The sequence below is a fragment of the Cibotium barometz genome, chromosome 14 (assembly GCF_041138505.1).
Source record: "Cibotium barometz isolate CiBa-2024 chromosome 14, ASM4113850v1, whole genome shotgun sequence".
Taxonomy (NCBI): Eukaryota; Viridiplantae; Streptophyta; class Polypodiopsida; order Cyatheales; family Cibotiaceae; genus Cibotium; species Cibotium barometz.
The window spans coordinates 29,437,739-29,450,496 of NC_141059.1; the positions used below are offsets into that span (position 1 = coordinate 29,437,739).

The 12,758-nt window shown below is 46.1% G+C and overlaps 1 protein-coding gene across 1 annotated transcript; it reads right to left on the reverse strand.

Annotated features, from left to right (window-relative positions):
* Positions 1-5,760: 5,760 nt before the first annotated feature.
* Positions 5,761-8,746, reverse strand: LOC147631913 (dammaradiene synthase-like). Its single transcript, XM_086808460.1, has 2 exons — positions 6,469-8,746; positions 5,761-6,191 (listed from the first exon to the last, which is right to left on the reverse strand). Exons 1-2 carry the CDS (start codon positions 8,064-8,066, stop codon positions 6,188-6,190), a joined length of 1,602 nt encoding a protein of 533 aa, XP_086664586.1. The 5' UTR covers positions 8,067-8,746; the 3' UTR covers positions 5,761-6,187.
* Between the last annotated feature and the right edge of the window lie 4,012 nt (positions 8,747-12,758).

Consider the following 12,758-nt stretch of genomic DNA (forward strand, 5'->3'; position numbering starts at 1 on the left):
GCAGCCGCTCGGATGGGGACTACTCTCCATCCAAGCCGCTTACGAAGGCCCGCCGTACGGCTGAGACAGCATCCACCTCAGCAGGTCATCCATGAGGATCATCTCATGGAATGTACAGGGCCTTGGCAGAGCACATTTTATATGCTATCGTGGTTGCTTGAGGCAGGAGCTTCAGAGATGCCTGGTTGGTGGCAGCATTGATATTTTGATGATGCAGGAGCACCACTTGGGTGAGAGCAGGATCCGGAGATATGGTTCGGTGATGCCTGGTAGGTGGGACACCTTTTGGTCTGTAGGGTTTGGTCCTTTGGGTGGACAGGGAGGAGTATGCATGGTCATTGCAGATGTATGGCGGCAGGCCATTGTGGATCGAGGGATCATTGTGCTTGGTAGAGCACAGTATGTCATTCTGAGGATGCATGATGACCCATTGGGCGTGCTCAACGTCTATGCGCCCAATCATGCTAGTGCCAGAGCAGAGTTCTGGACCCAGGTTACGGATGCATTGCCAGAGGCCGCACATTGGTGTGTCGAGGGAGACTTCAACATGCTTGAGGACCCGGCCGATAGGGTGGGAGGCAGTCGTGTTACAGTGCACGGCATGGAGCTTGCAGCTTGGGACTGGTTTTGCATGTCACTGAGGGTCACTGATGCATGGCAGCATGGGGCCTTCTCCCGCTCTCAGGACAGTCTTAGTTTCTCTCGGTCGGATTGCCGGCAGGGAGGGACTAATCTATCACGGATTGATCGCTTTTATGTGGGCGACTGGTTTTGCATGTCACTGAGGGTCACTGAGGGTCACCCATGCATGGCAGCATGGGGCCTTCTCCCGCTCTCAGTACAGTCTTAGTTTCTCTCGATCGGATTGCCGGCAGGGAGGGACTAATCTATCACGGATTGATCGCTTTTATGTGGGCGATTGGTTAGGGGAGCGAGGGGGCTCTGTCGACATTCTCGCTGGCACTTCATTTTAAGATCATTCGCCAGTTATCTTGACATTGGAGGAGAGGACACGAGAGCCCAGCTTGCAGTTGAGGATCCCAGAGAGGGTACTTACAGATCCCAGTCTCGCTGAGGACATTGAGAGGATCTGGCATAATAGTCAGTGCTCTGACCACAGGATGCAGCAGGCCAGTGTGCCCAGGGACTAATCGAGCTTAGTTCTTTCTTGCACGCTGCAGCTTTGACACGGCTGGGAGAGATTCGCGAGCGGGAGCATCGGCTGAGATGCAGCCTTTCTTCGCTACAGCGCCTTTAGGAGCAGCAGCTGCATGTGTGTGGGTGGCGTCACAGCTGAGCCAGGCACGCCAGGAGGTTAGAGAGGCAGAGGAGCAGAGACATGAGTTTTACTATCGTCGTCAGGCCTCTCAGTGGACGCAGCTTGGTGATAGAGTGACTGGGGAGTTTTTTGAGATCACTCGACTCCGCCATGCTCGAGCAGGAGTCCGTCAGCTTGGTAGACCGGATGGATCGGTAGCTACTGAGCCCGGGGAGATCAGAGCCATTGCCACTGCATTCTATAGAGACCTGCTTTCAGCGGAGCCAGCAACCACTCAGGATTGAGATGCTTGCAGACAGACTGTGTGGGCCCATGTGCAGAGGAGGGTCACAGATCGTATGCGTACAGTTCTTGGTGCGCCTCTTTCAGAGATTGGGCTTGCCGAGGCCTTGAGGGTCCTACCACGACATAGTTGCCCAGGGGAGGACGGACTGACGCCGGCCTTTTTTATGCGCTATTGGGTCCTTTTGGGGCCAGGCCTCCGCACGGGCTTTCAGTATGTTTTGGACAATGGGGTGATGCCACAGAGCTTTTCAGAGGGCTTGATCTTTCTTATCCCCAAGGGGGAAGGAGTATCAGATGATATTCGGCATTGGAGGCCTATTATGATTTTCAATACTGTCTACAAGGTCTTAGCAAAGGCCTTGAGTTTGAGGATCCACTTCCTGGGGGAGTTGATTCATGCTACCCAGACAGGATTCGTCAAGGAGCGCAGTATCCTTGACAACATCTTTACTTTCTGGGAGGCGACGGCCCGAGCTAGATTTCTTGGCGAGGACTTGGTCGTGATGCTTCTCGACTTTGAGAACATACGATCGAGTTGATTGGGGTTTCTTAGAGGGCACTATGCTTCGCCTGGGCTTTGAGCCAGGATGGATCAGAGGGGTGGCGGCTCTGTATTCCACAGCTCGTAGCCAGGTGTTGATTGCAGGAGGACGGGGGCCGAGTTTTGAGCTGACCAGATCAGTCCGTCAGGGGTGTCCCCTCGCCCCTTTTCTTTTTCTCTTCTTTGCGGAGGCTATGAGCATGTATTTTACGGCAGAGGAGGTTGGTTTGAGAGGACTCCAGCTCCGAGTCAGGGGGAGGGCCTGCTCGATGCTGAGTTTGCAGACGACACGGGCTTATTTTTGCATGGCCAAGAGGCCAATCTTCTTCGGGCAGAGCAGTCGCTCCAGGTTTTTAGTGCAGCTTCAAGAGCATTTATCAATTGGCGCAAGACACTGGCCTTTTGGATCAGTAGTGCTTCCACTCCGGCATGGAGCCCGGACCCCGATTTTAGATGGATTCCTCCTGGCACAGCAGTGCGGTATTTGGGATGCTAGATTGGACTAGATTTGTCACCTGAGCAACAGATTGCCCTGCTTCTTCTGAGCATTCGGAAGAAGCTTTTGTATTGGAGTACAGCTCGACTATCCTTGGCTGGGAGGGTGGTGGTGGCAAATCAGGTGCTGTTTTAGCGACCATGTGGTACATTACATCTTGCTGGATCTTCTCGAGCTCTTGCATCAGCCAGGTACAGAGGCTGATCAGGAACTTTCTTTGGTCTGGGCGGGACGGTCAGCCAGCGCGGGCAAAGGTTGCATGGACAGTTATTACACTTCCGCTGGCTCAGGGAGGCTTGGGCATTATAGATCCAGTCGATCAGAGTAGAGCCTTATTGGGGAAGCTTATTGTTCGGGGGCTGCTTCCAGGCGCGCTGAGCCTTGGAAAGAGCTTCTCTTGCAGCGGCTGCAGGCTCGGGCTCCCCCAGCAGGGGGCACTTGGGCACCAGAGATTCGCTGGATCTTCATAGAGATGAGGAGGACAGGCCTCAGTAGAGGATGGGAGGACAGATTTGCTTTGAGTATCCTGAGAGCTTGGCAGCTGCTGAGACCGGGGCTCTCTCAACGACCTCCTTGTGTTGAGGAGCGGGCCAGACAGCCGCTCATCTGGAGCCCAGTGGTTCGCACAGAGCAGGGTCATATGCTGGGTTCTCGGCCTCGTCTAGCGTGGGGACCTTTAGCGGTAGGCCTAGCACGTAGTTTTGGAGACTGGCAGGCCTTCTGCAGCCTCCCAGAGGAGATCCAGGTGGAGAGGCTGAGTCACTTCAGAGCGGGGTTAATTATGAGGGATGATATTCAGGAGGCACTCACAGAGGAGTGGTTCACGCCTTTCGAGCTAGTGGCCCCACGGTGGATGGGAGCCTTTACACAGTTGGAGATCCTGATTACTGGTAGAGCTTGCACTGAGGATGGCAGATGCCTCTACTATGAGATTCAGGATGAGGGCAGACTTCAGAGAGTGGAGGTGGAGTCGCCTTTGGTTGCAGAGTGCACCTTTCAAAGGATACGGGTAGTGGCCGCCGCTTCTCGGAAGTGGCATATTGACCCCGACCCTGCAGAAGTGCTCCCGGATTGGCGCATATGGGCATATGCAGCGCGCCCCTTACGGTGGGACCCTGGGGAGTACGAGTGGCATGATCCTTATGCATGCCTTGAGGCCACAGAGATCACCTTTTTCCAGTATACAGTTCGGGTGGGGCGGCATATATTGACGGCAAGGAGGATGGTCTCTCCAGCTCTGCAGCAGCGGGGCATTGGCGGCTACAGGGACTCTCACAGGAGTTCCTGGAGGATTTTTGGGCTCCGCTCTCGGCTAGTGGAGAGGCCCGCAGGATCTCGACTTTCCAGTGGTGGCCCACAGGGGCTCAGCAGTTGGCACTTGGCTTGTTTACAACGGTCTTCCGACGACTTGCGTCCGATGCGGCCACCCTATGGAGACACAGAGACATTGCCTTTGGGATTGCAACAGATTTGGCTGCGGATGCTGCGTATTCTGGCCCTCTCTCTCCAGAGGGTATGTTTACGTGGGGCGCCGCTGCTTGGTCGACTTCGTCAGGGCCTGCTCTATGGGCTATGAGATGGAGCAGGACAGTCACGCCATCAGATTCATTAGGGGCCAGCCTCGCTTGGTTCCGGCACCGGATTTCTCGTCCACCAGCTGGACACACGAGAGGGATTTACGATGGGAGCTCCTCAGCAGCCTCACCATCTGGTTCACCTGGAGGGCCCGGTGTTTCACGGCCTTTCAGGGGAGACTGGAGCCCCCAGCAGAGACTGTACGGGGGATTTGGCAGGAGTTGATCCACACCCTGCGAGGACAGTATGACCGCATCCGGATGAGGCGATCTTGCAGCGTACACCACCTCGCGCAGCGGCCCCTTCTATACCCTACACACGGGATCCCCCCGTTGGCATTACAGGCCACCTGTTTGGCTTCCCCCCCCCCCTATTGTATGATTTAGCCCCTCAGTCCTTGTACTGATGCTTGTATTTTGCAGCACCTAGGGAGAGTCTCCCGGGCTGCCTTGCTGTATTCACTGCTCTGCTTCTCTTATGAGTAGGAGAGATCTTTTTTAGCCCTATGGGCGTTTTAATATAACTAATGAAAGGATCTTTTCTCGAAAAAAAAAAGATCCTCTTTGAATCTGGGTTGTAACTACAAGAGAATCACTCTTTTTCGATGCTTAGTTTCCATGCCTAGTCACGTCGTCGATATGTGCGTTGAAATGTGCGTCAAAATACTCATGGAAATATGCGTTTGAAATAAGTGTCGAAATAACAATGGAATTTTTTTAATTTTCTTTTTTGAATTTATATATAATATTTGCTAGTTCCCACCCTGGGGTTTGACTTAGTCTTCTCTTTCTACCTCTTTTCAAGCATATGTGTCTATGAGAGAGAGAGAGAGAGAGAGAGAGAGAGAGAGAGAGATGGGGGGACAGAGGGAGAGAGGAGGGTAGAACTTCCATCACGCTCTTTGAAGGAGGACAAATACTAGCTCCTCCTACTCATCACTAAGGTGCAATTAAGAAAGTGCTCTATTTTACAATGAAATTAAAGTTTCATTTTGGTTTCCTTGAAACGAAAACATCAATAAACAAAGAAACTAAAACAACATCTGCATGCCTACTATTGCATTTTCCTCCATCATCATCGACCCCCCTTCTCGCTTATCCCTTTGGCTCCCTATTCGCAAGGCAGCACGTGGTGCGATGCGCTAGTCAACATAGAAGTTTGGCCATTCCTAATCGGCGCAATAAATGTAATGTGCTACCATTGCTGCAACTACAGCCACAGTTCGTAAAAGAAACGGAAAGGATGCCTAGGAACCCTGCGTCCTTCTGTTTCTTTTATATGCAGCGTGAAGAAGCGATGCCTAAGAACCTTGCATCACATCTTCTTTGTAATATGAAAAAAAACTGGTATTATAATCACTTGAAAGTGTAATAAATGACACTTTTAATATATTTTTTTTGTCAACAAAAATAAAAAATATCTATGGTTCTATTTTTTCTTCCTCTTTTCTAAATTGTGAGAGTTTTATTTTTTTCAGAGAGTAGAGAGCAGAGAGTAGAGAGAGAATAGAACTAGTAGCTCTAGTAGGGTGGCTTCAGAAGGTGATCATACACGGAAAGAAGCCCGAAATAATAAATTGTGAGAGTTTTTTTTAAAAAAAAAATAAAAAGCAAGGATTTTGAATTAGAAAAAGAAAAGGGACTGACGATTACATAGCAGATACGGGCTGTGCCCTTTCAAAAGGAACCATACTGATCTAGGGGTTACATGATTACAAGGGCATGCACACATGGGTATACAGAACAGTTGCAAGCTCTCGGGGGCCTGTTGGGGTGTGCAGCGTTCTCATCCACCTTATTGTAAATATCGGTGATTTCCAGCAGGTGCTCAGTGAGTATTCTGTCCTTCTCGCGGACATCATGGATGTCATGTTCCAACTCTTCATCCCACCTAACATAGAGGATGCTGTCCGTCTTGTGCAGCATGTCCATGTTGTTGCATGCGTGTTTGCTTTTCTTGAGGAAGTCTCTTCTTTTGTGGAGCTCCTTCTTCCTAGCAGAGTTTGCATTCTTCATCTGTAGAAACAGTTCATGTTGCAGCATTGTTAGTACTGGAGGGGATGATGTGAGAGTTTTATTTTTCTAAAAGAGTAGAGAGAGAATAGAGCTAGTAGCTCTAATACGGTGGCTTCAGAAAGCGAAAAAATAATAAGAGGCGTGAAATATAGCTATGCAAGAAAAGCCAGTTCTAGCCTTTCAAGAGGATAAAGGCATAATTTTCTTAGCTTGAAGCAGACAAGAACGGTATCGTGCAAGAGCCGTGAGAGTGAAATGCTGGGCGTAAAAGTGATACCTGAGGTACATATGACCAGGAAAGCCTGTTCCTGTGAAGGAAGCCTCGTACCAAGATCCATCTTTTCTTTGGGTGGTTAAGAGGTGTCTGACTCCATGTTCAATGGACTCTACCTCATATTTTCCTAGAGCATCTCCTGCAGCCAATAATCCTATAACTGCCCATGCGGTTTGAGAAGGAGTGCTTCCATATCCGGTCTGCTCTTTGAGGGCGGCAGGGTCGGTGTAGCTGTAGCATGTTTCACCCCACCCTCCATCTCCTATACTGTTGTTAGTGTTCTGCACTTGAACTAGCCATTTGGCTCCTCTTGAGATTTCTTCTGCATGAGTGGAGGGTGCCACGACAGATAATGCAACCAGCACGCCGCACGTGCCGTAGATGTAGTTAACGCCCCATCTTCCGAACCAGCAGCCTTCTTTCTCCTGCTCTTTTCTGAGGTAGGCGAGGCCTCTAGAGATGGACTCCGGGGTTGGCAAAGGGGCGTTGTAGCTGCCGTGCTTTAATCTGCCCACCATTTCCAGGACTCTAGCGGTGACATCGGAGGTGTTGGGGTCGATCATAGCTTTCAGGTCACCGTAAGGGGTGGAGTTGAGCCAGTCCTGGTCATTATCTTTGTCGAGAGCCGCCCAGCCGCCGGCTTTGCACTGCATGGAGGTGATCCACTTGACGGAGCGAGCAATGGCCCCCTGCTTGACGCTCTCATTGGGGCGTTCGAGGGCATCCAGGGCCATGACGACAACCGCGCTGTCGTCCACGTCGGGGTACCATCTGTTGAAGAACTCGAATGCCCAGCCGCCCGTGAAGCCGGAGTTATTCTTGAAGGACCAATCTCCATGCTGGGTAATCTGCCTCTTGAGTAGCCACTCCCCAGCCCGCTGGAGGGCCGGATGATCAGGCGGCATCCCGGACTCAACCAGCGATCTGACAACAAGCGCCGTGTCCCACACAGGCGACACGCACGGCTGCACCCAGTACTGATCAGCGGTCTCCATTGAGAAGTCTTTTAGGGCGAGCAGCCCCCTGTGCATCACCGGATCAGTCACCTCGTCCCCGAGCGTCTTCATACACAGCATAGAGTAGAACGTGGCCGGACAGATCCCCGCCCAATTACCCGAGTCCTCCTGCCTCTCCACCAGCCACTTCTCCGCCGCTCTGAGGCCCCTCTCCCTGAACGGCACCAACCCCCACCTCTCCGCCACCTTGAGAGCGTAATCCACCACCACAAAGAGGTCCGTCCAATCGCCTCTGAAGGGTGCGGTCACGCGCGCTTGCTTCCTCCCTTCCACATACAGCTCGTCCAAGCACACCGCCGGAGTCACCCTGAATACAGGCTTCTTATCAAACACCACAATCAAAGGCACTGTGCATGACCTCGCCCAGCTAGACATTTCATATATGTTTGTCAAAAACCAGTTCGGCAACAACGTCAACCAAGCTGGCAAAGAAGGTATCCCCCTCCAATCAAAGCACCCCAGCATAGCCAAACAAAGCTTGGTGAAAATCCTAGCCTTTGTCAGACCTCCTCTGTTAAGAATAAATTTCAAAGCGTTCTGCAGTGCTGGGTCGGTAACAGGAACGTTCAGCAAACGCAGTGCCATGTAAGCTTCTATGGAGAGACTCAACTCACCACCATCTCCATAGAAAAGCTCCCACCCGCCATGGCTGCGCTGGTTTTTCCAACCTAGAGGTGAAAGTTGTGAAGCTGGTCGCTGGCAGGATCATCCGTGGAGAAAGTGGAGGAAAGTTCTGAATTCTTCTAACTCCAACACTAGGGCAAGCATGTGTCAAGGCCTCGAAAAGGAATGCTTCAGCAGGCTCCATTATGGTGGTCATCGGGCTTAGTCCACTGAAGAATACAGAGGGGGGATAGCATACCTTTTCATTCATGTCCTTTGTTCTGTATATAGGTGGTTCATCCTCAGTCCACTGGCTCTATGTTATTCTTAGCAATCCCATTCCTGTTCAGTTAGGTGTATTCATCTTTGGATTGTAGCTAAAGCCACCTATTGGCTTAGCTGTTTTATAGGTCCCCCATGGACCTTCCTCATGGGATGTTGTAATTTTCTCCTCTCTTAATATATTCCTGTTTCTACCGAAAAAAAATAAAAATAAAAAAATATATGAAGGCATAGACTACACGGACCTGGATAAAAGAAGGAAGAAGGCCAGAACTTTGCAATCACAGTGAGGACAGGAGTATTGGCTTCCCGTAATGAAGCCCTTGATGTCGAGCAGTTAAACGGGGGTCACAACAGTACTCGGTGGGAGCAGCAGGCCTGGAGATCATGATCATCGATAGAACTTATATAAAGACCACCTTGAAGTGCAGTTTAATGGGGGTCACTACAGTCGCTGGGAGCCTGGAGATGATCATCAATATGATCAATGAAGTAGGTGGAAGAGTTTGGGTCCTAACTCTCTCTCCGAGAGACGGCAGCAACACGCTACTTTCAGCTTTTAATATTTGGGTGAGGAGTACCCTGGGGCCTCGTAAACGAGTAGGTTGCTTTTTAAAGGGTCATTCCCCGTTTTTGGGCATTTTGGCCACTTATTTTTGAATGACCGTAAAAGAATAAGGTTAAAAAACGGACATTATTTCTACTAAATTATTTATCCTTGTACTGTGCCTTTGTAGAAATCCGTATATTATGGATCCCTCTTGGTGAATGTATTTCTCTTTATTTAAGATCAAGCAAGATCTTGCCTTTTCTTTGCCCTTCATCCTTAGACAGTGTAGTATGTGCACAGAAAAAATCTAATATATATGAACAATGAAAAATCTAATATATCTACAATGAAAATGCTTATTTGAATCTCCGAAAACTCATTCTTTTAGGCCTTCCATTTTTATTTTCCAAAAGGATTTTCTAATTTGTTTTAATTATAATTGCAAACTCGAGCATATTTTTTCTCGCACGAGTTTTTGATAGATGGTCATATTTGTTGGGCATTTAGTCAAACATTTAAGATTTTAATACATAAATTTGCCTCTGGTCTAGCTTACATTTACCATGGGCTATTTCTGAAACAATCCATTTGTCTATCTCACAGACTACAGTCTCTACAGTAGCGCTAGCGCCGCATAGAGGAGAGAGACCTTAGACTGGTCACAACCTGTAGGAAATTTTGGTTTGTATGTATTTGCTTAATTTTTTAAATAATGTTAAGTATTTTATTAATCAACTTTAATCTTATTACACCTACTCACGTTTTGGTTATTATGCATTGTTTAATTTTTGGAACAATGTTGCATATTCTATTAATCAATTTCAATCCCATTGCCTACTCATGTTTTAGGTAGTATGCATTTGTTTAATTTTTTGAATAATATTACTATACTTTTCATGTTTAATTTACATGCGGTAGCATAACTTAATTCACACTATTTGGGTTCTTGTAGATCAAGACATTGGTGCAGCTCAGTGCATTAGAAGTAGAAGCAAGTTTTAAATTGGAAGAGCCTACTTGGATAAGTAAATTCTTAACTTATTGGCATTTTGAATTTAGCATTTTAAATTATATTATTAATGAAATTATGATTTTAAAATGGTGTTTGTGTTTAAGCAAAGTAATTTGTATTTTACATATTTTATTGTGTATAAAGTGACGAAGTATAACATAAGAACTAGTGGTCAGTGAGTCTGAAATGGAAACCAAAGCAACACCAACTCTGCAAAAACCATGAACAAAACATAACCGACAATATCAAAAGAAACCTTGGGAAGCAAAACTAAAAAGAAGACTAGTAGCTATGAAACCGCTGAGTCCCAATCTAAAGAAAGAAATGAGCATTCTTTAAAAACCAAGGAATATCTCAAAAATGATAAATATGTAAGCGTTATGCAACCAATCATCATAAAAGGCTATAAGAAAGAATGACTCCTACCCAATGGGACTATAGCATGTTGGTGCATTTGATATACATCACAAGTTTATTAACAATTAGGGAGAGGAATTATAAAAAGTTATGTATTGCTTCCCTCCTCCCATTGAGCTAATAGCTAAAATGGATATCATAGGCAAAGCAAAACTTAGTCATTCAGCCAGGCGAAATAGAAATAGAGAGTTGGCTCTAAATAAGAAGGAATAAGAAGCTATAGATAAAGCAGCCAAAGATGATCATAAGCTAACACCTAACTTTCGCCCTCCTACACCGGAGCACTATAAATCCTTTACAATTAGAAAATGCAAGTTAGTGTTTAATAATTCCACACAAAAACTAACAAGTCACGTAGGGGGAGCCTACAATGGCTTGGCTAAAGTAAAATAAGTAGACTTGGCTAAACCTTAAGAAGACCCTAAATAGCAAAAGACCACACCCAGATTTAGAAAGCTGAACTCATTGCTCTCCTCAAGCAATATAAGGATTTCTTTGCATGGATTACCACGACATGAAGGGAGTACCCATTGAGGTTGTAAAACACATAATCCCCAAAACACTATATCTATCAGCAACAAACAACCCTATCCTAGTTTAACCAATTTTGATTGTACCTTAAAAGAATGGAAAATTGAGAGTATGTGTTGAACTTAAGAAGGTAAATACGGTTACGAGATACCATTAACCCTTGCCATATTTAAAACACATTCTCGAATGTGTAGCAGGCAAGGAAGCATACAGCTTCTTACACGAATACTCGAGATATAATCAAATTTTCGTTGCTCTTAAGGATCAAGCTAATAGTGTTTTTGTTACAGAACATGGTGTATTTGCTTATAAAGTTATGTCATTTGGTCTCACAAATGCACCAGTCATATTCCAACAATGACTTATGAATGCTACTTTGAACTATTTTCTAAGGAAGTTTCTTGAAGCTTTCTTAAATGATTTATGCATTCATTCATAATGGAAGAAGAATTTATCTTGTTTACGTAAGGTATTTGAATGATTATTGCATATCTGAAACCCCTTCAAGAACCAATTTTTTGTAAAACATGGAGTCATCGTAGGGCATATAGTGTCCAAAAATGGGATCTCCACAAATGAAAAAAAGGTAAAATTTATTTAAGAGTTATCCCCCCTATGAACTACAAGGTAAATAGCTTAGAATTACCCCCACCTAGGAATTACAAGGGAGTCCAAAGGTTTATGGGGCATGCACGTTACTATAGATGGTTTTTCTACTCTTCTATGGGTCATGTAGGTTACTTTGGATGGTTTATACTCTTCTATGTCGAGATTTAAACTTCTCATTGTATTTAAGTGGACAGAAGAGTGCCAACGTCCCTATGATACGTTAAAGTAAGCTCTAACTTGCTCTGTAATCTTGTGAGTACCAAAATGGAATAATATATTTCATGTGTATATAGATTCTTCTAGCTTTGCTATTGGATGTGTCCTAGCTCACTCGGGTGAACATAAACTAGAATACCCTATAAGTTTTAATAGCCGACAATTATGTGAGGCTGAGATAAACTAAACCACCCATGGAAAGTGAAGGATTAGCTACGGTGTATGCGGTGAATAAATTTCGGCATTACCTATTAGCTAATTAGTTTGTTTTCTATGTTGACCATGAAGCCTTATTATACCTTGGTAATAAACCATGCCGCACAAGGAGAATCACCGCAGTGGGTTGTTGATCCTTCTTGAATTTGATTTTACAGTGGTTGTGAGACTTGGCTCGCATACCTAATGGTGAAGCACTAGTTGGAGGAGATGATGATCTAATTGATGCTACACTATTCAAGGTTAAAGATATACCAGAGTGGAGTAAGAAAATCGTTAACTTTCTAGCTAATGGTTTTCGCGTTAAGGTGAGATTAAAAAGTTGCTATAAGAAGTGGATCCTTACCAATTGATTGCTGGAACCTTTTATAGAAGAGGTAAGGATGACATAATAAGATGTTGCCATAGGAAGGATGAATAATTATACATCTTAGAACAAGCACACCAACAATAGGTAGCTAAAGGACACTTCGACAAGGAGTTATTACTAGAAGAAAGATACTTCAATCCAATTATTGGTGGCCCATACTTTTTAAGGATTGTGCATTATTTGTCAAAGGATGTCAGGAGTGTCAATGATGTGTCAAACCATTAAAAAAGACATGAAATTTTTGCACCTTATCAAAGTTTTAGAACCATTTATAAAATGGGGCATTGATTTTGTGGGACCATCAGTAGCACCCAAGCAAGATACATTTTAATAGATCTACAAACTATGTCACAAAATAGGCTGAAGCAAGAGATTTGAGGATGGGCATTGTGACCATAACTAAGTTTCATTACGTGTGAACATTATTATCTATTTTGGTGGTTATCCTTGTGAAATGGTACGTGACCAAGG

Excerpts from the sequence above, each read along its gene's own strand:
- LOC147631913 (XM_086808460.1), bottom strand. The coding sequence starts at position 8,066 with ATGGCACTGCGTTTGCTGAACGTTCCTGTTACCGACCCAGCACTGCAG.